Genomic DNA, 23,645 nt, shown 5'->3' with positions numbered 1-23,645 from the left:
TGATTTACTTATACTGTTTTTGTTCTTCCAATCTTCTTCAAAAATTGTGTCATGAGCTTGATTGCCAGCTTGTCATCTTCTATGTCTCCTAGTAACACAGTTGCACTGAGTATTTTTTTTATATCATTTAAGAGTTCTTTTCTTTTCTTATTTCTTTTCTTTCTGTTATGTAACTTTGGCATTCAATTAATATATGATTAATAGTTTCAATCTTGCCACACTTAAAATAGTTTTCACTTTCACCCAAGAACTTGGCTTTATATGCTTGGGTCTTAGCCAAAACATGATACTGCTTTCTTCTCTGTTAAATCTTTCATATAGTCCTCTTTTAAACTGAACATTTGTTTTATTGTTTGCCAACCATGTTCAATTTTTGTCTCTATATTCATATAGCATATATATTTTAATTTTTCTAATTATATTTTTCATTGTACCAACTATTTTTGGTGTTGTTCCTATTGTTGGTAACCCTGCCTTTATTGCTTTTTTAGCAGCAATGTCAGCTTCTTCATTCTCTCTTATATTTTTGTGTCCAGGAACCAACATAATGGTTATTGCTGTGTTTATGGATGTTGCCAGGTAATCCATTGCTAACAGAGTATTTACTATCTCTCTTGATGCCTGTTTCAGTGATTTTAATGCTTCTACTGCACTTTTTGAGTCTGAACAAATTAGTATCTTGATATTTCTGAAAAAAATTGACATTAAGTAATTGCCTGCTTACTCTTCCTAGTCTGCCTGCTTACTAGTAATTGCTCTTCATTGTTGGTACTGCAAAAGCAGCTCCTACACCCTCATTATTTTTCGACCCATCCATGTACACCTTTAAGTGTTCTTTATACTCTGTCACTATTAAATGGTTGAATCTTATGTAGTTAAATAGATCTTCTTTTTCAAATTCTTTTGTTAGATATTTTATGTTTTTTCTGGTCCGTTGAGGTACAAGTGGAAGGTCTTGCAGATGTAATATCTCACTGAAATTGAAGATTATATCTTTTGTTTTCAAGAAACTCTGCTTTTTCTGTCATCCATTCTTTATTCCACTTTTGTTTTTTTGTTAAGTGTATAAGCAAGTCCTCTTTTAATAATTAGAGCTTTGCATGGGGGGGGGGGGGGATTATTGGACTAGCCATATCCTTTTCAGGTGCTTCAGCATCTGTTGTTCTCTTCTGGTTTGCAGGTTAACTATTCCACTTCCAATTAATAAGAAGGAGATGGGTGTTGTACTTCTTGCCCCAAAGGCTATTCTTAGTGCACTGTTTTGGATGACTTCCAATTTATTTAGTGTGCTTTTTGATGCAATGTTGTAGAAAAGTGAGGCATAGTCAACCTTTGCTGTAATGTATTTGCAGTAGAACTCAAGTATAAATACTGTATTTGCTCCCCAAGTTTTCTTGGAAAGTATTTTCATGATGTTGAGTTGTCTTATGCATGACTGCTTGATATTTTCCACCATATGTTAGAGGGACATCTTTATCTTTGACCAAGATAAGAGTGTTTAGAATCTCTTTCTATTGTTTCATTTTTTAACATCAAATTTTGGATATTAGTTATATGTCTGTTTGTAAAGACCATCATTTTTGTCTTTGTAGTTGAAAATTGTAAGTCAAGATCCTCAGTCCAAAATGTCAGCTCATTGATCATTTGCTTCAGCTCTGTTATTGTTTCTGCCCTGTTATCTTATTATCCCCTGTTATCTTATTATCTTCCTTCATGCCCTGTTAGACCCAAATACTTAGGCCTTTATTTCATCATCATTCAGTGGGCTGTTGTATTGACTTATATTGTAGAAATCTGGTCCCAGTGCTGAGCCCTGTGGGACTCCTCTTTTTGATTTTAGATGTATATGGGAAAGGTAATTTCCTGATTTAACTTGGACAGTTCTTTCTCTTAGATAATCATGGCAGACTGATATTAGGGGACCCTTTATTCCCAGGCTAATCAGTCTGTCCAAAATCTGTCTATGGGATGCAACATCAAATGCTGACTTAATGTCCATGAAGACTATTATCATGATCTTGTGGTTCTGTATTTAATTCTGTATTCATCACCCTTAGGGATGCATTGAGATGTTGAAATTGCAAATTACTTCACTATAGACCATTGAAGCTCATATTTAAATATCACAGGGATAACTTGGCATTTCTTAGGATTAAGAGCCAAGGAATGGTTCTCAGGAGGAAAGAACAATTGTGGAAACAATACCCAAGCTCCTTCTGTTGCCAATATGCATCAACAATAGAGACTATCCAGCATCTCCTGTTTGAATACCCAAAGTCAGCAACAATCTCCTCTGAGCTTGAAAGAGCACCAAGAAGTGGGGATTTCAGGGAGATATTGATGTTACTAGAAGCAGAGCTTCCAGCCCAGGAAGAGAGATAGGTCTTCAAGGGGATCATTGACTTGTTCCAGAGTCTCAATGTTTCATAAAAAATGTGCTCGTTTCAAGTTTGACTCGATTATATATTATAATTTCTGTTCGTTTTTGATTTCATTTATTTATTGATGGTGATCTGTGGTAGATCATCCCGTTTTAGGCTTGGACGATTATTTGACTTTATTTTTCCTCTTTTTTGGTTTGATGGGGCTCTTTACCTTTCTTTGAAAAAGTTATTTTGTGGAAACAGCTTTTTAAATTATTGAACAAGTAAAAACTGTTTTTTAGCTCTGTTTTTGTTCCCTAGATGCAACTGCAATTTTGAAAATTGCACAAACACTATGCTTGGAGAACAGGCTGAATTCCAACCAGGAAGAAAGAGAATTTTTGAATAATGTTCTCTCATCAACAGAGCTTCACGCGCTGCTAAATGTTCATCAAAGAGTCTCAGGTTTGTGTTTTATTTTTTTTGCTTTTCTTTAGTTGAAAAAGGTAAGGTCCACAAGTTTAGCACTTGCTTTTGTTCTTATTATGGTCCTTTTCTCAATTTTAAGAAAGGAGAAGCAGAAATGAATGCCCATAAAAGTAGGCTATACATATATTATACTTATTGACGACATGACTGTCTGTCCATGGATTATTCTTTATGGTTGATTGTGTATGGCTATGCTGTTTGACCTATGTGATTGTATGGATGAGTAGGGTTAAGGCCTCATTCAAGTGCTGGTCTATATTAATCACTAATTTAGGAAAACAGTCTTTCTTTTCTCTTTCTTTCTCATTTTCTTTTTTTTTTAATGTGTTTGTGCTGTTGCATTGGTGATTTCTCTTTTCGTTATATTCTTATGTCTTTTTGAATGTATGAAGAAAAAAGCTCAAAGGTTCTGGGTTGGAGGAAAAGGGGTGCGGAATATCTGTGAATCATAGAAACAAACTAGGAGATTATTTGATCTTGCTCTTTTTGGCTGTATAAATAAGTTTGCACAGGTTTGAACAAAAATATTTATTCAAAGACAGATGGGACTGAGGGAAGAATGAGTTCGAACCCCTCTTTCCCCTCCCCAACGCTCTTTTCAAGACCAAGCTTTTCAGACTGATTTTTTTTTCAGTCTTAGACAAACATCCTCTGATACTTCCTCTTTTGTGAAGATGTGTTGCTATATCAAGGGAGGATTCTTTTTTTTATTTTGGTATTGGGATCTAATGGAGTACGATGCCCAAACTGTTTTTGTTCAGGGGTGGGGAGGGAGAATTTATTTTTCTTATGCTTTTGGATTTAGAAAGAATTAAATTTTCTCAAAATCTAATGTTCTAAAAACAGGAATCTTTTGTATATTAAATAAAAAAAAAATATTAACTGAAAGTAAGGAGTGATATTAAAACTTAAAACGAACAGAAATTACTCCGTATATGAAAGGGGCTTTTCCTCCTCAACGCCCCGCTCTTACGCTAAAGTTTGACTCTTCCTTTTAACTCTACTTTTTTAAATCAGTAAAAAACTTCAGCGTAAAGAGTGGGGCGTTGAGGAGGAAAATCCCCTTTCATATACGGAGTAATTTCTGTTCGTTTTAAGTTTAAATGTCGCTCCTTACTTTCAGCATGTTTTGACTTTGGCTCTCTGCACATAAATGATTAAAATGAAATGCACATTAATTTTTTTTTGGCTAAATGGCTTTCTCATAGTTTTAATCGGAAGATTTTGATAAAAAAGGAGCGGGAGGGGGAGCCCTAGTTGTCCTCCAATTTTTTGATTACTTATAAAGGAAACTAGAACTTTTAATTTTTTATGAATATTTTCATTAGTAAAAAATATACGTAACTTATGAATTAACTTACGTAACGAACTTCTATATTCGTCTGTTTTTATTAAGTATATTAGGGGGTTCACCCCCTCGTCAATACCTCGCTCTTTACACTAAAGCTTAAATTTTTTCCTAATTCTTTAAGAATGACCCCTGAATCACAAGGGCCGTAGAATAAATAGTTGAAATTACTAAAAATACTTTAGCGTAAAGAGCGAGGTATTACGAGGAGGTGAACCCCTCACATGCGTAATAATTTCTGTTCATGTTAAGTTTTAATGATGCTCCTTACTTTCAGTTGAAAAAACTTTTCATATTTATTTTTTCATTGTTTTTTTTTAATAATGCTAGAAAATCCTGCGCCGCCTTCATTGACAAATTACTCCATGGAAAGATCCTCCCACGTACCCCCCTCCCCCGAATCCATCCCCCTTAAAACAAAAAAAAACCTGGAAACGTCTGTACACTACCCAATAACCATTACTATATGTAAACACTGGTCGAAGTTTGTAATTCTCACCCCCTCCCACGGGGACTTTGGGGGAGTAAGTCGTCCCCAATGACTTAGTTATTAGGTTTTTCGACTATGGTGAATAAAATGGCTATCTCAGAATTTTGATCCGGTGACTTTAGGGAAAAAATGAGCGTTGGAGGGGCCTAGGTGCCCTCCAATTTGTTTGGTCACTTGAAAAGGCACTAGAACTTTTAATTTCCGTTAGAATGAGCCCTCTTGCGACATTCTAGGACCACTGAGTCGATACGATCACCCCTGGGGAAAAAAAAAAAAAACAAAACAAAAACAACAAATAAACACGCATCCGTGATCTGTCTTCTGGCAAAAAAAAATGCAAAATTCCATATTTTTGTAGATAAGAGCTTGTACCTTCTATATTAGGTCTCTCTGATACGCTGAATCTGATGGTGCGATTTTTGTTAAGATCGTATTGTTTTCTAAAAATAAGGTACATTTCTCAGGCTTGTAACTTTTGATGGGTAAAACTAAACTTGATGAAACTTATATATTTAAGATCAGTATTAAAATTCGATTCTTTTGATGTAACTATTGGTATCAAAATTCCATTTTTTAGAGTTTCAGTTATTATTGAGCCGGGTCGCTCCTTACTACAGTTCGTTACCACGAACTGTTTGATCAAGTTCGTAATCCCTTGAGTTTTATCTATTATTTTTAAAATTTAGATTATCTGCGTCTGTTTACTTTCCTACACAGTTCGCAAAATACGATAACGAAATACAGATCGTTAATTTCTATTTTTGGGAAGATCGCTGACCAATTTTTTTCTTTTTCTTCTTCAAACTGATTTTCTCTTTTGGAAAATCAAGCAAATGAGAAAATTCAGGTGCAGCGGTAACACTAGGCTACACTACTATTTCTTCCAATACTTCTAAATTAACTGTTGTTTGTTTCTGTGTTTAACCATTAATAATATTTTAGTATACATTTACTATTGAGCTAGTCAAGTTCGTTTCTAAAAACAATATTCGGTAGTGACTAGATAAAATCTTGACTTTGTATTTTTTTTGTTCTTTTTTGAATATTCATCAATGTACTCAAAGATTTCCAAAAGTAATGATCACATTACACGTTTCCAACGTTATAGCAATAAATTAATATCTACGCCAAGGCCAGTAATCGGGAGATTTCATCTTTTTATCTTTAACAATCAACAAGGCTCATCAAATCTGTCCTAAAATATAACACAATATTTGAAGAAAAAACATTGTCCAAGTATTGTTTAACTAATATGCAATATTATTCCAGATAAAAACAGGGAATTAATCCAAAAATAAAAGTTTTTCCATCCCATACAGGTCAGAAATCTTGACTAAGTTACACCCAGGTGGACCTAACCATGGATAAAGTCAACATGATCAACCAATGGGAGATGTAATCCTAGAATTTACTAATAAACATTTGCCACTCTGTGTTTTTACATTAGCATGTTGGTGTCCCCAGCGCATCTCATATTTTCAAAATTCCATTGCACAAAAGTAATGTTCGTAAATTTTTTTAAAAAAAGAAGAGAAAGCAAAACAAACAACCAAATATAAAAGATGGACAACAGGGGACAAGGTAGAAATAGGTAGAGAAATGACACGGGGGTGACGGAATCTGAAGGGGAAAGATTTTTCGCAAAAATCTGGATAGATTTATTGACAGTTGTACTCAGGGGATGGGTGGTAGGGGGCTTAGAAGATTTTTATCCTGTTAAAAAGATTAAGAAAAGATAAAATAGAGTAAAAACCATTGATATAAATTATTTTAAAGGGACATTAAGAAAGAAGGGGAAGCAAAACAAACGACCAAATATAAAACATGAATAACAGGAGACAAGGTAGAAACAGGCTGAGAAATGAAACGAGGGGTACGGAATCTGGAGGGGAAAGGTTTTTCGGAAAAATATGGATAGACTTATTGACAGCTGCACTCAGGGGATGGGTGGTAAGGGGCTTAGGAGATTTTTATCCTGTTAAAAAGATAAAGAATAGGTAAAAACCAGATATATAATTTGTTTAAAGGGACATTAAAAAAGAAAGGGAAGCAAAACAAATGACCAAATATAAAACATGGACAACAGGAGACAAGGTAGAAACAGGCTGAGAAACGACACGAAGGGGACGGAATCCTGAGGGGAAAGGTTTTTCGGAAACATGTGGATAGACTTATTGACAGAGACTCAGGGGATGGATGGTAGGGGCTTAGAAGATTTTTATCCTGTTAAAAAGATAGTTGCGCTCAGGTGATTGGAGTGGGGGTTCAGGAGATTTTTTTCTGGGAGTTGATTCAAGCCCTTTAAAAAGTTCATATATACTCCCATATTTTTCTCAGGGCTGGTTACTTTCAGCTGACTTTAGGATTGTGCCTCATCCCTCCTGTTGCAAGGATATTATCTTTTAACATATATTTATCTTTTGGTATGCAAGGGACAGATTCGGAAATAGCATAGTGGTAAATGCTTTAAAAAAAAGAAAAAAAAGAACGGAATTTTGCAGTTAACATATAACCTTAGCACTCAAAGGATACTGTCATAGTCAAAATCAGACTTGCACATGCATAATCTCTATTATAGTATTTGAGCCATTTTTATTTTTGTTTTAGAACTGGCACAGGGAACAAATATATCGGGTCATAAGCCCAGTGCCCCCAGCGCAACAGATCGCCCAGTGCCAGCGATAACCAACAGTGTGCAAGTTTTGGAGGATGTTTTTGGTGTGTTAACTAATAATAGTTGCAGCAATGTTGCTAAAGAGTTGATGAAATGCTTGCAGTCAAATTATTTTCAAGTAAGTTCTGCTGACTTTCAACGGAAATTGAGCAGTGATAAATTTTTATAAAGCGTGTTTTGCTGAACCCTCTACTTTGCAGAGAACATTCTGCAATTCTGCTAGCCAACCTCAAGTATTTTTTTTCTATGAAGTTTCGAAATTTAGAGTGAAACTGTTGAAGGTGCAAAATTTTATGCTATTAAACTATTAAAAATAAATAAAAATGATTTTTACTGTTGAAGATCATTGGCTGTAAAACTCTTCCAGGTTAATAGTTTTTCTCCAATAAATAAATAGATTGCGGCTGATGAGTATACAGTTTGTATAATAGGGAAATAAAATTGTTCAGAAGGCTGTGAAAACTTATTATATATACTTAGTATAGAAATTTTGTTTTTTTTTATACTTAGAAAATATTGAGGATTGATTTTTTCTTGTATTGTGCGAAATGAAAAATTCTACGGAATTAATTCTCTCGGTTCCAGCCTGTGACGAGCAATAACAATAGGTAAAAGTCACATGCCTTTTATATAACTCACAGTGATTCCAAATACTGAAAAGCTTGTTTGATTTACAAGGAATCTTTTTTGTTGGAGATTCCTACTTCCTCCAGGTATTTAAACATGCATGTATGCATGCACCTGTGCATTGATCAATCCCCCCCCCTCCAGAGTTCAGTTTTAATTTTTTTTTTGTTTAGACACTCTTTGAAACAAATTTGAGCGTGCATGCCTTGACCTAGGGATATCAAAGACTTCGTAAACTCGTGTTGAAGGGAAAAAAGGCAACTGGTTCTGCATAGTGATATTTCTGAATCAAAACTGTAATTTGTATCTACGGCTAATGGAATAAATCCATTGTCATAGCTCAAAATCCATTTTGATTTTGGATTGTCATCCAAAATCCATTGTCAGTCAATTAAATTGACCAAAATTTGATCAATCCAACTGATCAAGGATTGATCAATCTAATAGTTCAAGGATTGATCAGTCTTTGAACAATCTAATAGATCAAGAATTGATCTATATTTCTGAAAAAAAATGTATTTTTGAAGAAAGTATTCAAAGTGTTTGCCTCCCAAGGTTAGTAAAAAAAAACAACAACAAGACAATCCAATAAGTTGAACCTGAAAATGTACCTGTCTGCGCTTTTGAACCCATTCCTGTAGAAAAATCTGCTGATTCTAAAATCCCTCTCCTCAACGTCTTAGATGGTGCTAGTGTTGCTTCTGAAAGACTTTTGAGGTACATTCTGGTGTTTTTATTTTTAACATTTTCTAGAGTTTGTTGTGGTGTCATGATGTTGTCGCTCAAAAAGCCTATTTGCCAAGTCTTCCTGAACCACTTGAAGAGGACTTTGAAGATGAAGACGAAGAAACCGTTAAAATTGTTCAGCTTGTAAAGAGTAGTGACTCTCTGGTAAGGTTAGATAATTTGCATGATTTGTTTTTAGGGTTGGTTAGTTTTTATCTTGCATGAAGCTATGCAATCCATTTACAATAGAAAATATCTTTCAGTATTGTAAACTGTGAATTAAGCTGTAGCTGATACCCCTTCCTTCCGCTGCGTCATGTCAAATGTACCCCTTACACTCTTGTGCCTATACCCCTCCCCACAGCGCCATGTCAAATGTGCCTTTTACGCCGCGGTTTTTAAAAGAATTATTGGGAAATTTCGACCAATACTTCTGTTAAACGGATTTGTCATCCGTTTTATACTAATGTAAAGAGTATTACAAGATTCTCTACCAAAAATATAGGCTATTGTTTATTAAGAATATATAGCTTAATTAAAATCATCGAATTCAGCTGTTGATTAATATCTGCATAGGTACCACTGGTACTGGTAATGATCCATTACCAGTACTGCACCAGTAAGATGAGCATATTGTTCGGCAAATGGTTCAAATAGTTCGCCCGCGTGTTTCGAATAATTTGCGTAACTCTGACATATGCAGCACATAGCTAATAACACAATAGCAATCTTAAAAAAACCCATTTGAAGTGAAAATGAATTCTGATTGTTAGTATCGTTTTGGTGGAAACTTACACAGCTATGTATATTTGAAAAAATAGGAAATATCGAGAAATCAGTTCTAAAGAAAAAGACTTCCAAATGCAGTTTTGTAAAAGAGAAAAAAAAGGTAAAGAATACGACACAGGACTTTACAGTCCCTAACCGTCGGCGCTGATACCCGCTTCATGACCTTTCAGCTAGGAAGTGCAATGGGGATTGGGAGCTAGCCATTGTGTGATTTCTCACACATTTCCTGTTTAACTTCTCCATATATCTTCTGGTACCCATTTAGAGCTGGGTCAACTGTGGCACCGCTGAACAGAGTCATTTACCTTACCTTAGACCTTAGTTCCTCCTGTGCCGCCAGAGGCACCCAGAGCACCCAGAAAGAGCCGCCAATCATCCCTCATATGTGGTGCTGCCCAGACGTCTTCCCATTTGGGTTGGACTGTCAAATTGATAAACTTCAGGTCCCGCTGGTATGCACAACGAAGTCTATTTTTCGGCTTTCCTCTTCTTCGGGCTCCCTCTGGTTGCCACTCGAGCACCATTCTGAGGAGTCTATATTCCGCCATACGGATAACGTGTCTAAAGTAGCGCCATCTTCGTTGACGTATGACATATGTTACCAGGGGCTGATGCGTGATAGAGCGAACTGTCTGGATATTTATGTGGTCCCTCCATTTAATATTCAGTATCTTGCGAAGACAGTTGTTGCGAACACGTAACCTACACCTGTTCTAAACCAAATTACCAGTGACAGTAGGACTCATGCACTCATTTTACGAAAAGAAACGTGGTTAAAATATCACCAATAAATCAGCTAAAAACAATGGCATAAACTAAAAATAAATCAGCTAAAAAGTATTCTTAATCGTATGCTCCGAGATCCAGAGTGCTCCGAGATGCTTCTGTATCTCTTAGTATATTACAGAGACTTCTAGGGGCATGGAAGCAGCCTAAACCTGACTGGAACCCGAACTGGCATGGTGGCATAACACACTTTATTTTAAGGGGTCAACAATTAGAAGCTCAAATATCTTTGCGAAAACGCTTGACACAGTCTATATGATGAACATGATGATTTTGGTTTATTCTTTTTCAGAATTGGCCTAATCACTCCAATGCATAAACTGTCCGGAAAAAAACTCCAACGTTAAAAACCATTTGAAAAAGTAATGCAAGGTGATTATAGAGGAGGTCACTTGAGGCAATAAAATGCTCAGCACAAATACTGTTGGCGCCAGCCGAGAATTTCTTCTTTCTAAGCTTCAACACTGCCTCCTTAATAGCTGACGGTGTTATCACATAGAATTTGGTTATTAACTAGAATCAAGCAACGAAGCAATCTCATTATCGGAAGAAATTTCTGTACTGCTGTTGGGTTTTACAAACTGGCTTTTGAAATGGGCAGCCCACTCAGACTCTGGGATGCTATCGGGGCCTTCATGGTCCCGTTTTTGTTTATATGTATAATTAATTGCCATCAATCGCTAAAATCTTTTTGTCAGAAAAGACGAATCCCTTTAATCTTCTCCTCTTTGGTCATCTATATAGCTTTAACACGTCTCTGATTTAAGACTTTTTTAAATATTTAAAGTATATAAATTCGGTATTGGTTTGTTACTTACACTATTTTGTATGATTTTTTTTCTTGATTTCAAGTTAACTATTCTGTATTGGTAAAATTCTGTAAAACTCGGGTGCTGGTTTTGTGACTTGCAGTATTTTGTATAACTCATTTCTTGATTTCCGGTTAACTACTCGGTACTGATATCGGTAACATTCGGTATTGGTTTTGTGACTTATACTATTTTGTATAACTTTTTTCTTGATTTCCAGTTAACTATAGAAATTTTAGTGAATGTACATTCATCGCTAAATGGAGAAGAATATTCAGTTTTCATCCGCTATATCAATACATAGCCAAGCTCTAGTAAGTTTTTCTACAGGTTTGTTAGAGATGTGAAAAAAAGGAAAAATCGTATGCCGTGTGTAAACCACGTATCTTAATCGCAGTGTATTTATATAGCTAATAGGTACTAATTCTGTTCTCTATTTAATTGCACGTTCGGTGTACGTTCGCTTGCACGTTCGATGACAGCTTTGTAGCTGTGCAGTGCTTAATACCATCAATACTCAATATCTACTATTCAACACTTACGACACTAAAACACCAACACAGAACAACAACTAACACACACGCAAATAAGCAAACACTAACACATTGAATATTTGTTTTTTATCGTTTTAATATTTTTAATATTTGTTTTGTTTAATATTTGTTTTTACATTAAAATAAAGACCAGTATTGAACCATCGGTTAGTATTTTTTCTGCTTTATTTTAACGGATATATTCAAATTTTCCTTTTAGCTATTTTTGCTTCTTGTTCTTACGGCATCAAAAGCTCCCTTAGACTATGGAATACATGTTTTTTTAGTCTGTTTTCACATTTGGGTACACTTATGGTATTGGTATTTGTTAAGCTCCCTTAGACTATGGAATGCATGTTTTTTTAGTCTGTTTTCACATTTGGGTACACTTATGGTATTGGTATTTGTTAAGCTCCTTTAGACTATGGAATGCATGTTTTTTTAGTCTGTTTTCACATTTGGGCACACTTATGGTATTGGTATTTGTTAAGCTCCCTTAGACTATGGAATGCATGTTTTTTTAGTCTGTTTTCACATTTGGGCACACTTATGGTATTGGTATTTGTTAAGCTCCCTTAGACTATGGAATGCATGTTTTTTTAGTCTGTTTTCACATTTGGGTACACTTATGGTATTGGTATTTGTTAAGCTCCCTTAGACTATGGAATGCATGTTTTTTTAGTCTGTTTTCACATTTGGGTACACTTATGGTATTGGTATTTGTTAAGCTCCCTTAGACTATGGAATGCATGTTTTTTTAGTCTGTTTTCACATTTGGGCACACTTATGGTATTGGTATCCCCACTTACATTTTTTCTCAATGCTTTTCTTGATTTTCCAAGTAACTACAGAGCTTTTAGTGACCAGGTATGCATCAACAAATTGACAAAAATTAAGCTTTCATTCATATATCAATACATAGCCAATCTCCATCTGTTATGTGTATGTCATGCTTTTCGAAAACAAAAATGGATATACAAGTCAGTGTTTTCAGTTCTTTATAACATAGAAGTCAAAATATTTTCAACTATTATCGAGTAACTCCTGTATTTTCGGAGCCGAGACATTCTCTAATTATCACTGTCCTTGATACTATATGTATAAAGCATTCAACACGTTAGCTATGTTAAAACATGTTAAAAAATCACATTTTTAGAAATCCTGCTGTATCATTCAACATTTTACCTAATCCCTTGTTGGTCAATCTAATTTAATATTATCATGTGTTGCTGCTGATCCAATGCTGTATTATTTGTTGAAGCGTACCCAGTCACTAAAAGCTTCCATTCATTATCTCAATACATAACCAATCTCTATTAAGTCATTCTGTAGGTTTATTAGAAATGATCAAAAAAAGAAAATCGTTCTGTCGTATGTAAGTCACGTTTTTAAAAAAAACAACAACTTCAGAACGATTTAGTAGAACTACCTAGGCGTTCTGCTAGGTCTTGACATAGGAAATGAAATGTTTTTTTCTTTATTTATTAATGGATGCGTATTTGCTGAAAGCTCTGATAATTCCTTGACAAATTAAGGGAAAGGCTTTTACAAACCAATTCACCCCTAAATTCGTACTCTTAAGCAGGGCCATATCCAGGATTTTTTTTTTTGGGGGGGGGGGAGAATGTTTACAAAAGGATTTTTTCGGGGGAGGGGGTGTACAAAAAACGCTCAAAAAATTTGTTTATATTAATTTTTGTTGCGTTTTTACAAGTCCGGCTAACATTCCGGGGGGAGGTTTAAACACCCTAACCCCCCACCTCCTGGATACGGCCTTGCTCTCAAGTGCTGCTGAAATTTTACATGGTGTGAGAATTACTATTTATTCTTACGGATCTAACAAATTTTTCTTTTTGCTTCTAAGGATCACGGAACAGAGCCCATTGTGGTAAGCTCTTATAATTTCTAGCTGTTAGTTTATAATCTGAGTGATGTTCTGTGTTTTTTAATCTGATTGATAGGGTTTCTACGATTTTACAAATATTGGGCTTTCTAGGGCTATAATTAGATACGGTTGGCATGGCTAGGACACGTTCTGCGGATGAAGAATGACAGATTGCCAAAAATCGTCCTTGGTGGCCAATCATCCAGGGCCAAAATAAAATCAGGTCGTCTCCGAATGGGGTAGGAAGTGGTCGTAAGAAGAGATTTAAGTTAGGAGGTTGTAAAGAGCTAGACTTCGAATAGATTGGGATAGATGAGGAGCGTGCGTAGCCGCGTCGCCTTCAGGCGGCTTAGTGCTGCACTGAGTTGTGAGTAGTAGCAGTAAATCCGATTATCACATCATTCCCAGAATTGAAATTGGCGATTTTATGGGAAATCAAGTGAAGATACGTCAATGGGGAGCACCCCTACCCTCTTTTAGCTTCGAGAAAGGGTAAGAGTGACTTAATGTGAATTATTTTAATTAAAATAGAGTCATTTTAAACCGAGAATATACCTTAAACAAAATACTTAGTGGTCATCTTTATCTGCTAAATCTTTGTTTATCTGATGAAAATATATATAAATAAGAAATTTATCTGTAACCGAAATTGAAGCAGAAAAAAGTTTAGAACTTTAGAAAAAAAGTACAAAAGTTCCATTTTTCTTAAACTGAATCAAATAGATTTTTGTAAGTCAGATAAGCTTTATAATATCTATTATCAGTTTCAACTAAACCCTGTCCCCAATTTCATTATCCCTGTTAGGGACTAGTTGGTAAATATTGGAAATTGTAGATATACAAAAATGGTAAATGTAAATGGCAAAGATGGTAAAGATACAGTCTTGATGACAAAGATGGTATAACAAATTTGACTTTGTTCCGGCACTTAGGGCTCTTAGCTGTAGCACCCTTGACACGGAAGAGTAGGGAAGGTAAAGTCCCCCCTCAAAAAAGCGTGCAAGGTGCTGCCATAGGAGAGCTGTGATTGTAACTTGTTAAAACGCATCAAAATATTTGAAGTTTTAGTTTAGAAAACAAAAAAACAGCTTTCTTGAAAAAGAAATCTTGATTATATTTTAATAATATAATCACGAAACTCCTTGCATCCTTCCTGTGAAATCTCTTGTGTCACTTCCCAAGCATAGGCTAGGTTTTGAAAAATATATTTTTTTTTTTTTTATGAAAAACATAATTTGTGGGATATTACAAAACTTGCATCGGTTTTTGCACGAAATTTGGCTCTTGGAAGTTTTGTTGCGTGTAATTAACCATAAAAATGTTATTTTTTGTTTATTGTCAACAGATAATGTAGCTTTTGGAGATTAACCTCTTACTCTCAGTGACTTTTCCGAAACTAAGTTTGGTTATACTGTGACTAATATTTACTTGGCCGAAGAACCTAGGTATTCTCGAAGACCACACTTCCTTTCCATGACGTACAAATCACAGTTTAAAAAGGGATAAATACTTTTATTAGATTGTGAAAAACAATGACACAAAACTGAATAAGTGACCTTCGTCAGTAGATATACCTGCCGATAATGACGATGATGGCCTACTGATGAAGTATATCAGATATACCTGCTGATGATGAGGATGATGACTAGCTGATGAAGTATATCTGCTGCTGATGATGATGATGTAATATATTTGGTGATGGAGCCGGGTAACCGCCCCACATCTTGAACGCTTTTCGATTTTAGTCTAGCTTCGATTTGAACCTGGTGCCTGGCTGCTTTAGTGCTAGGACGAAGTTTTTCAGTCGAAAGCAGAAACATTGCTCGATAGAACGAAAGCTTGAAAATATAACTTCAGGTTGTCCTATCCGACATAGACTTTAAAACCCCAGTTCAGCTCAATCACAGTTAACTCGGCGTAGTTACGACCTAAAAGCGGCTCTTTTTTGTCCCAAACAAGATTTATACGGAGCTAATTAGATTATAACGTCATATTATCGGCTGTATTCAGAGGAGGGGGGCTACCTAGTTTACATCCCCTCTCCGAGACTTTTTGTAACTCGTGAAAACGTAGAAAATGCATATAAACAAATTTTTGGTGCGGTTTTTAAAGTTTTTTCACGCCCAAGCTGTCACCACATGAGCCGGATGGCTCCAGCTAGTCGCTGTAGAATCTTTTGTTATACTGCCACGGCAGTGGTGACTTTTCAAGCAATTATCTTTAATTACTTACCTTGAGACTGATCTATTTGAACTATTTTATATTTTTCAAGACACTGCATTATTGTGTGAATTTCTGTATGATTTTACGTGTTCTTCTGGTAAGAGAGGCTGTCAGGAACGTACATAGGATTATTTTTTGTAGCGGGAAGGAGGGATACGCTGATATAGTTAAACCATAACGGTAAAAATCGTGAGACTTGCTACGTCTGCATTTGCATGGTTAAAGTGCCAATTCACGAAATGTTGGGAACAAGGGCAGAATGTATTTTTCAACGTCATGGGGGCGGACATTTTTGTTGATTTTTTTGTGAAAATGCCGGTAAAAAAACAATTTTTTAATGAATATACCCTAAAAGACATTATTTAAAATACAGGGATGAATAGCGAAAAACCTAAGGGCTCCCATGCCCCGACCCCCAAGTATCTTTAGATTTTATAACCTACTGCTATTAGCCTCTTCATTTTTTGAACTAACTTTCAGAGAACAGTCCTTCTACTCATTGTTAAGCTTTAAGAACAATAATTTCAGGTAAAAAAGAAAGAAAAACTTAAACGCTTTCTTAATATCTCTTTCAATACATTTGTTCCCCAAGCTAGTCTTTTCTAGAAATCAATACTTAGACTCTTTTAAGTTTGTTTAGACAATGAATTATTATGATTCGTAATTTCGTGTTTCTATCACAAGATTAAAGAAGCATTTTGGCATATTTTTTAGGCATACTAAGTAACGAATAATGACTGTGAAATAGATTCTCTGAAGTTTGCAATTCTTAATGGCAAATATTGTTTTTTAAGTGATAAAATGAAAAAAAGTAAACTTTTTCAAATGATTTTAACAGCAACGTTGGAAGAAATTGTTTTGTATTTGAGGGTGGTGCCTCCTCCCTTCCTCAACCCTGCTCTGTACGCTAAAGTTTTACTAGTGCTTTACTGAAAGCATTTATGAGTGCAAAAAATGCAGCCAATTTTTAATTGTGTCATTTGCGGTTTATTGAAAACTGTATGTATCTTAAACAGTGTTCTTTGTTTTTTAAAACATCGATGTATTTTGAAAAGAAATCAATATAACAATCAAGAATATTGAAAAGAACTAATCGAAATAAAGTGAATTTTTACTATATTATGAATATTAATATTAATTAACTGAAAACTGAATATTAATCCCTGAAAACTCAGCGATTCAAGATTTTATTTCGCTTTTATTTTCAGTGTTTTAAATGTAAATAAGATATGTACAATGTAATTTGTTTTCAGTAAAATGTAAATGACGCATTTGGCTTCAAAATTTTTACGGTTAAAGGAGGGGGAGAGGAGCAGTAGCCAAACTCCGGTTTGTAGTAATTTTTGTTCGTTTTAAGTTTGACTTGAGTATTCTATTTACTTTTATTTGTTCTAAAGATTTATTTATTCATCTATATCAGAATCTGCTATCCTTATATTTGATATGATCATTTGTTTTAATTTCTGTTCTTTATGGGTTTCACTTATTCTTAGTAGTAACTTCTGGTCGTTTTCAGTTTCGAAATATTATAGGACTTTATTCTGCTGGTCGTAAGTTTAGTATGGCTCTTTACTTTTCTTTGAAAAGTTTGATTTTCGGAAAGTTTCTTTTTGATTAATTTTTGTTCATTTTTCATTTCCAAAGTTTTTAATTGGTTAATATAGTGAATATTTCTCCAATTTTCATGTCTTTGGCATAAAAATTAACAAAAATTTGGTTTTAGTTTATTAGTTCTAATTAGTGTATTTTTATTTAATTCAACATCACCTTTAATTTTCCCTGAATTTTTCAACTAAATGCCATTAGTCGTTCCTGAGATATTGTACCTATTGCATACATTTTAATAAGCTGGATGTGCATAGTATCTTTTGATTTAGTCCAACATCCTCTTAAAGTTCAAACTAGATATCTTTAGCTGATACTGAGATATTGACGTGCGCCCTTTTGACAACAGAAACGCACATAGTTCTATATTGAATTAATTCAATATTTTCCTCAACATTCTCCGAAATTTTCAACTCCATACCCTTCACTATTCCTGGGACATTGCAGATATGCCATTTTGACAACATGAAACCTATAGTGTCTTTTGATTTGGTTGAACATCCCAATTGACATTTCTTGAAAGCTTGAACTTAATAATATTAACCCTTACTGAGTTATTGCAATTACCCTCATTAAAAGCTGGAATGCACATAATGTCTCTCAGTTCAACGTCTCTCTCAATATTCTCTGAATATTTCAACATGATACTCTTTCCTAACTGTTCTTGAAATATTGAAGATATTCCTTTTTGACAACCTGGATGCACATAATGTCTTATGATTTGTTAAACATTACCCTTAGAGCTCCATGAAAGTTTCAACTTAATGCATATAGAAATTCATGCAATGAATATATATATATATATATATATATATATATATATATATATATATATATATATATATATATATACATATACATATACGTTCAGGTATGCCCTTTTGAATCCTTGTATGCATCTAGTGTCTTTTGATTGACTGCAACATTGCCCTCAATATTTTCCGAAATTTTCAACTCAATAACTTTAGCCATTCTTGAGATATTGCAGACAAGTCCTTTTTATAACATAGATGAACTAAGCCATTTTTACAAGCAAGACGGAGTCAAACTCTTTGATTAAGTTCAATAGTTGCAGTTGTATTTGCAGTCACAGTCGCAATCGCAATGTACTAGCAGTAAAAATAATAGTAATCATGGTCACAAGCAGCAGCAGTTGAAGTTTAAAATTATTGCGTTCGTAGTTGCATATTGTCGCACTTACAGTTGCAAATAGTCACAGTCGTAAGTTGTCATATTCGCAGGTAATCCCAGTCGCAACAACTCGCATTTGCAGCTGGAGTAGTAGCGGTTGTGGTCCTGAAAGTTTCAAATTAATACCCTTAGCTGTTACTAAGATGTTGCAAATTCCTGCTATTGCTATCCTGGTTCCACGCAGTGTCTTTTCATTTAGTTCCGCATCTTCCTCAAAATTTCTAGAAGTTTCGCCAAGATGAAGACACCCCTGAAGTTAGGGTGTTAACCCTTAGCTTTTTTGGACACACCCACGGTCAAAGATTCCCCTTTTTGCAACAATAAATCATGTGTGTGTGGCAGTGGGCAAGCTGCATAATTGACAATCCTTGTCCCGGGGGCTGTGGGGGGCTCGGTCTCCCCCGAGTCATATTTATTAGATCGTTTGACCATTTTGAACAAAATGGTGGCCCGTCGGACTTTCCCCCATCTCTATCCCTCAAAAGGGTATTAACTCTGTGTGCATATTATTTCTTTTACAATCATCTGTATTTAAATCTTAAGAAGCAAAGGCTATTTCTGTATGGGAAAAAACAAACATCCAGTAATTTCGTATATTTTCTTAATTTTATCCAATGTGTATGCTTGTAATGTTAAGTATGCTTGTAAAGCTAAGCATTGTGAATTTTAGTCACTCAAACATTTTGTATTGGTTAGTTTTATATTTTATTTGTTGAACAGTTTCGTTAGAACTTTAGCCTTGTGGATGTGTGCTGTGTATTTTATGTTAATATATATATATATATATATATATATATATATATATATATATATATATATATATATATATATATATATACATATATATATATATATATATATATATATATATATATATATATATATATATATATATATATATATATATATAACATCTTTAGGGAGCTACTATCAAAACTGATGAGAATACAGGGAAAATTGTCATAGCCAGAGTAATGCACGGCGGTGCCGCTGATAGATCAGGACTGATACACCCAGGGGATGAAGTAGTTGAAGTGAATGGAATCAGCATGGATGCTAAAACGCCAACAGATGTCTTACGAATTCTGGTAACTATTGTTTCATTCCCACTAATTTACGCGATATTTGGGGTAATTTACTAATTTTTATATTTCGCTAATTTACGCGATAAGGGAGAAATTCAGTAAACAGGTTTTAATGGTGTTCAAGATAGAAGCGGTATCATAGCTACCTAAGAACTATCTAGCTACTTTCTATAATAGCTGCCTAATCATAGCTACCATCTATCATAGCTACCTAACTATAGCTTCCTAACCATCTACCTAACCATAGCTACCTACCATCCACCATTCCTACCTACATACATACAATACATGTATACCATACCTACACACATACCTACATACCTGGTACATACCAGATATATACCAGATGCATAGATAGATACCAGATACCAGATACATAGATAGATACCAGATATATATCAGATACATACCTGCATACTACTACATACTACATACCTACATACATACATACCTACCTACCATCTACCTAACCATAGCTACCATCTATCATAGCTACTTAAGAACTATACTTTTGGAAGGAGACGGTGCGTTCACGCTGGATTTTGTTAGAAATCAGGGTCAAAACGCTTCTCCCTGGGTGCTTGCCGAGCCGGGGAATTACCGAGTTTGCTTTTCGGTGAATTAATACCTTGGAACAAAGATTATAACTCGTAAGTACCAATAATAATAATTGTAATAACAATAATTACATAATTATTATGTTATATAATATACAATTATTGATGTAATTATATTATACTAGCTGTTGGGGTGGCGCTTCGCGCCACCCCAACACCTAGTTGGTGGGGCGCTTCGCGCCCCCCCAAGACCCCCCGCGCGCGTAAGTCGTTACGCGCCATATTAGTTATGCGCCATTGTAGTTGTGTCCCTGTGTCCCACTTGTGAATATAGATAGATTTATATATGTGTTTCAAACTACGTAAAAATTGCGAATAAACAACATTCTTGGCTTTCCCATTGTCTGTGCATATACAAAGCCGTATGTACTAATAATGACGTCATATGCAAACGCTCTTTTTACAAACAAACAAACATGCATCCACACAACTCGTTTTTATATAGATAGATAGATAGATAGATACCCTGAAGGATCTATGGAATTTAAAAATTCAGATGGATAATTAACCGCTTCATTTGGTTCCAAAACTGTGTCGACTGACTTGTAAAGGACTGCCTGGTCTCGAATCTTGGTCAGAACAATATTGTTGATTTCGTGGACGTCTATATTTTTGGGTGCGAGAATCGCTCTTTCACTTAGCCATTTATTATTTTTATAATTTTTTAGAATATTCGGAAATACTTTTTCAATCAATTCATTTTTGGACGTCACTAAATTACAGAAATCAGCAGGTAGTTGTATACGTCCTGAAATTGAGTCTACTGTTTGACCAGAGTCATCGTTTTGCAATCGGACACGCATATTTGTAGTTAATTTTAATATTTTTACGTGTGCCCATAAATTAGAATTTTTTAGGCAAGCATTCATTTCGTCTGCAGGAGTTAAACTTGTCGCTGCATATAAATAGATTGTCAGGTTTACCGACCCTCGAACATGCAACGTACAATTGTCCATGGGAAAAACAATCAGTATTAAGATCTATATCACATTTTTCTAATGATTGACCTTGAGCTTTGTTAATGGTGATTGCAAATGCTAATCGAATTGGGAATTGCAATCTTTTAAATTGAAAAGGCAGATCCGTTGGAATCATGGGAATGCGAGGAATAAGAACAGCCTCACCCTCAAAAGGCCCTGTCAAGATTGTGGCCTCTATTAGGTTTTCCATTGTTTTTTTTACGGCAAGTCGAGTGCCATTGCAAAGCTTTGGTGGGTTTATATTTCTTAAAAGTATTATTGGTACGCCTATTTTTAGTTGTAGCACGTGTGGTTGAAACCCTGAAAGATCTATGGAATTTAAAAATTCAGATGGATAATTAACCGCTTCATTTGGTTCCAAAACTGTGTCGACTGACTTGTAAAGGACTGCCTGGTCTCGAATCTTGGTCAAAACAATATTGTTGATTTCGTGGACGTCTATATTTTTGGGTGCGAGAATCGCTCTTTCACTTAGCCATTTATTATTTTTATAATTTTTTAGAATATTCGGAAATACTTTTTCAATCAATTCATTTTTGGACGTCACTAAATTACAGAAATCAGCAGGTAGTTGTATACGTCCTGAAATTGAGTCTACTGGGAGCTTTCCGTTTCCAATTGTCAGCAATTGATCTGAAAATGTTTGACCAGAGTCATCGTTTTGCAATCGGACACGCATATTTGTAGTTAATTTTAATATTTTTACGTGTGCCCATAAATTAGAATTTTTCAGGCAAGCATTCATTCGTCTTCAATGGCTCTGGTGGTGCAGCCAATAGAGGAAGTTTAACTTTTCCTGAGGCGCAACACATTCCCATTGTTTCACCATTGAATTTCAAGGCCTTGCAATAGGGACAAATTTTAGACATTGTCCCGATTTGAACACATCTACTCAAGCTATAATCATCGACTGGCTTGTACCTGAATGCCAGGCGATAACTTTCAGGTTGCTCTGATTCCTCGGCACGCTTTCTGCTCTTTCTTTCTCTATCAGCCTCAAGCCTGTTTCCTTGCTGTTCTTTTGATTCCTTGGCACGCTTTCTTTTCTGACTTTCTCTATCAGCAGCAAGTTTTTTGGCATAGACTCTTTGAGCATCTTCATCGGCTTTTGCCATGGTAAGTTCATCAGTCATTGTAAACTTAAACATTAATAGATTTCTACGTGAACATATGTCTTAAATATCTTGAATGACGTCACCGTCAAAGCAAAAATGACGACAACTAATTTCATGACGTCAGTCAACACAGAAACATGACGTCACCTGATCCACAGACAGACACACAGACAGACAACTTATTTATATATATATATATATAGATTATATTACATATAATATATATAATCATATTATATTATATATAATATATATAATATATATAATATATATATAATATATATATATATACTAGCTGTTGGGGTGGCGCTTCGCGCCACCCCAACACCTAGTTGGTGGGGGCGCTTCGCGCCCCCCCCCCCAAGCCCCCCCGCGCGCGTAAGTCGTTACGCGCCATAATAGTTACGCGCCATTGTAGTTGTGTCCCTATGTCCCACCTGTGAATATAGATAGATATATATATATATATATATATATATATATATATGGTTTTAACTACGTAAAACTTGCGAATATACAACATTCTTTGCTGTCCCATTGTCTTTGCATATAAATAGATTGTCAGGTTTACCGACTCTTGAACATGCAACATATAATGGTCCATGGGAAAACAATCTGTATTCAGATCTATACCTCATGATTCTAATGATTGCCCTTGAGCTTTGTTGATGGTGATTGCTAATCGACCATTCCCTGTCCCGGTGTCCCGGTCGTCATTTATATCCCCCTGTTTCCCCCGGTGTCCCCGTTGTAGTTGTGTCCCTGTGTCCCGGTCGTCATTTATATTCCCTGTGTCCCGGTCGTCATTTGTATCCCGGTGTCCCGGTCTGTATATACATTCGTTTTTTAGTTTTGTTTTTCTCCTTTATTTTTTTCCTTTTTTTTTCTTTTTTAGTTTATTTAGATTTTTAGATTTTTTAGTTTTTTTATTAGTTTTTAGTTTTTTTTTCTTTTTAGTTTTTTGTAGTTTTTACCTTCTTTTTAGTTTTGTTAGTTTTTTTTTTTTTACTTATGTTCTGGTCGTCATTTATACTCCCTGTGTCCCGGTGCTTTGTTGATTGCTAATCGAACATTCCTTTTGTCCTGGTCGCTTTCTCTTTGAGTGTCGTCATTTATTTTTTTCTTTTTTAGTTCTTTTAGTTTTTACCTTTTTTAGTTTTTTTTAGTTTTTTAGATGAAATGTTTTTTTAGTTTTTTCCTTTTTTTCTTTTTAGTTTTTTATTGGTTTTTACCTTTATTTTAGCTTATTTTTCAGTTTTTTCCTTTTTTTTATTTTTTTTTTATTCTTTATTTTTTTTAGTTTTTTACCT

The 23,645-nt window shown here is 35.0% G+C and overlaps 1 protein-coding gene across 4 annotated transcripts in view; it reads left to right on the top strand.

Moving 5' to 3' along the window:
• LOC136033623 (MAGUK p55 subfamily member 7-like) overlaps positions 1-23,645 on the top strand; it is a 57,549-nt gene that overhangs the window by 2,052 nt on the left and 31,852 nt on the right. For 2 of the 4 annotated variants that reach the window (XM_065714419.1, XM_065714417.1), the window contains exons 2-6: positions 2,685-2,828; positions 7,298-7,482; positions 8,745-8,882; positions 13,499-13,522; positions 19,459-19,626. In XM_065714419.1, coding sequence (XP_065570491.1) covers positions 2,685-2,828; positions 7,298-7,482; positions 8,745-8,882; positions 13,499-13,522; positions 19,459-19,626 — 659 coding nt within the window. The remainder of the gene's footprint in view (positions 1-2,684; positions 2,829-7,297; positions 7,483-8,744; positions 8,883-13,498; positions 13,523-19,458; positions 19,627-23,645) is intronic. The other 2 variants (XM_065714420.1, XM_065714418.1) reach the window with 1 other exon arrangement.

Source organism: Artemia franciscana, chromosome 12, assembly GCF_032884065.1.
Source record: "Artemia franciscana chromosome 12, ASM3288406v1, whole genome shotgun sequence".
In the NCBI taxonomy this organism is placed as follows: domain Eukaryota; kingdom Metazoa; phylum Arthropoda; class Branchiopoda; order Anostraca; family Artemiidae; genus Artemia; species Artemia franciscana.
The sequence above is the reverse complement of the archived record's forward strand: the minus strand, read 5'-3'. Positions and strand labels throughout refer to the sequence as shown.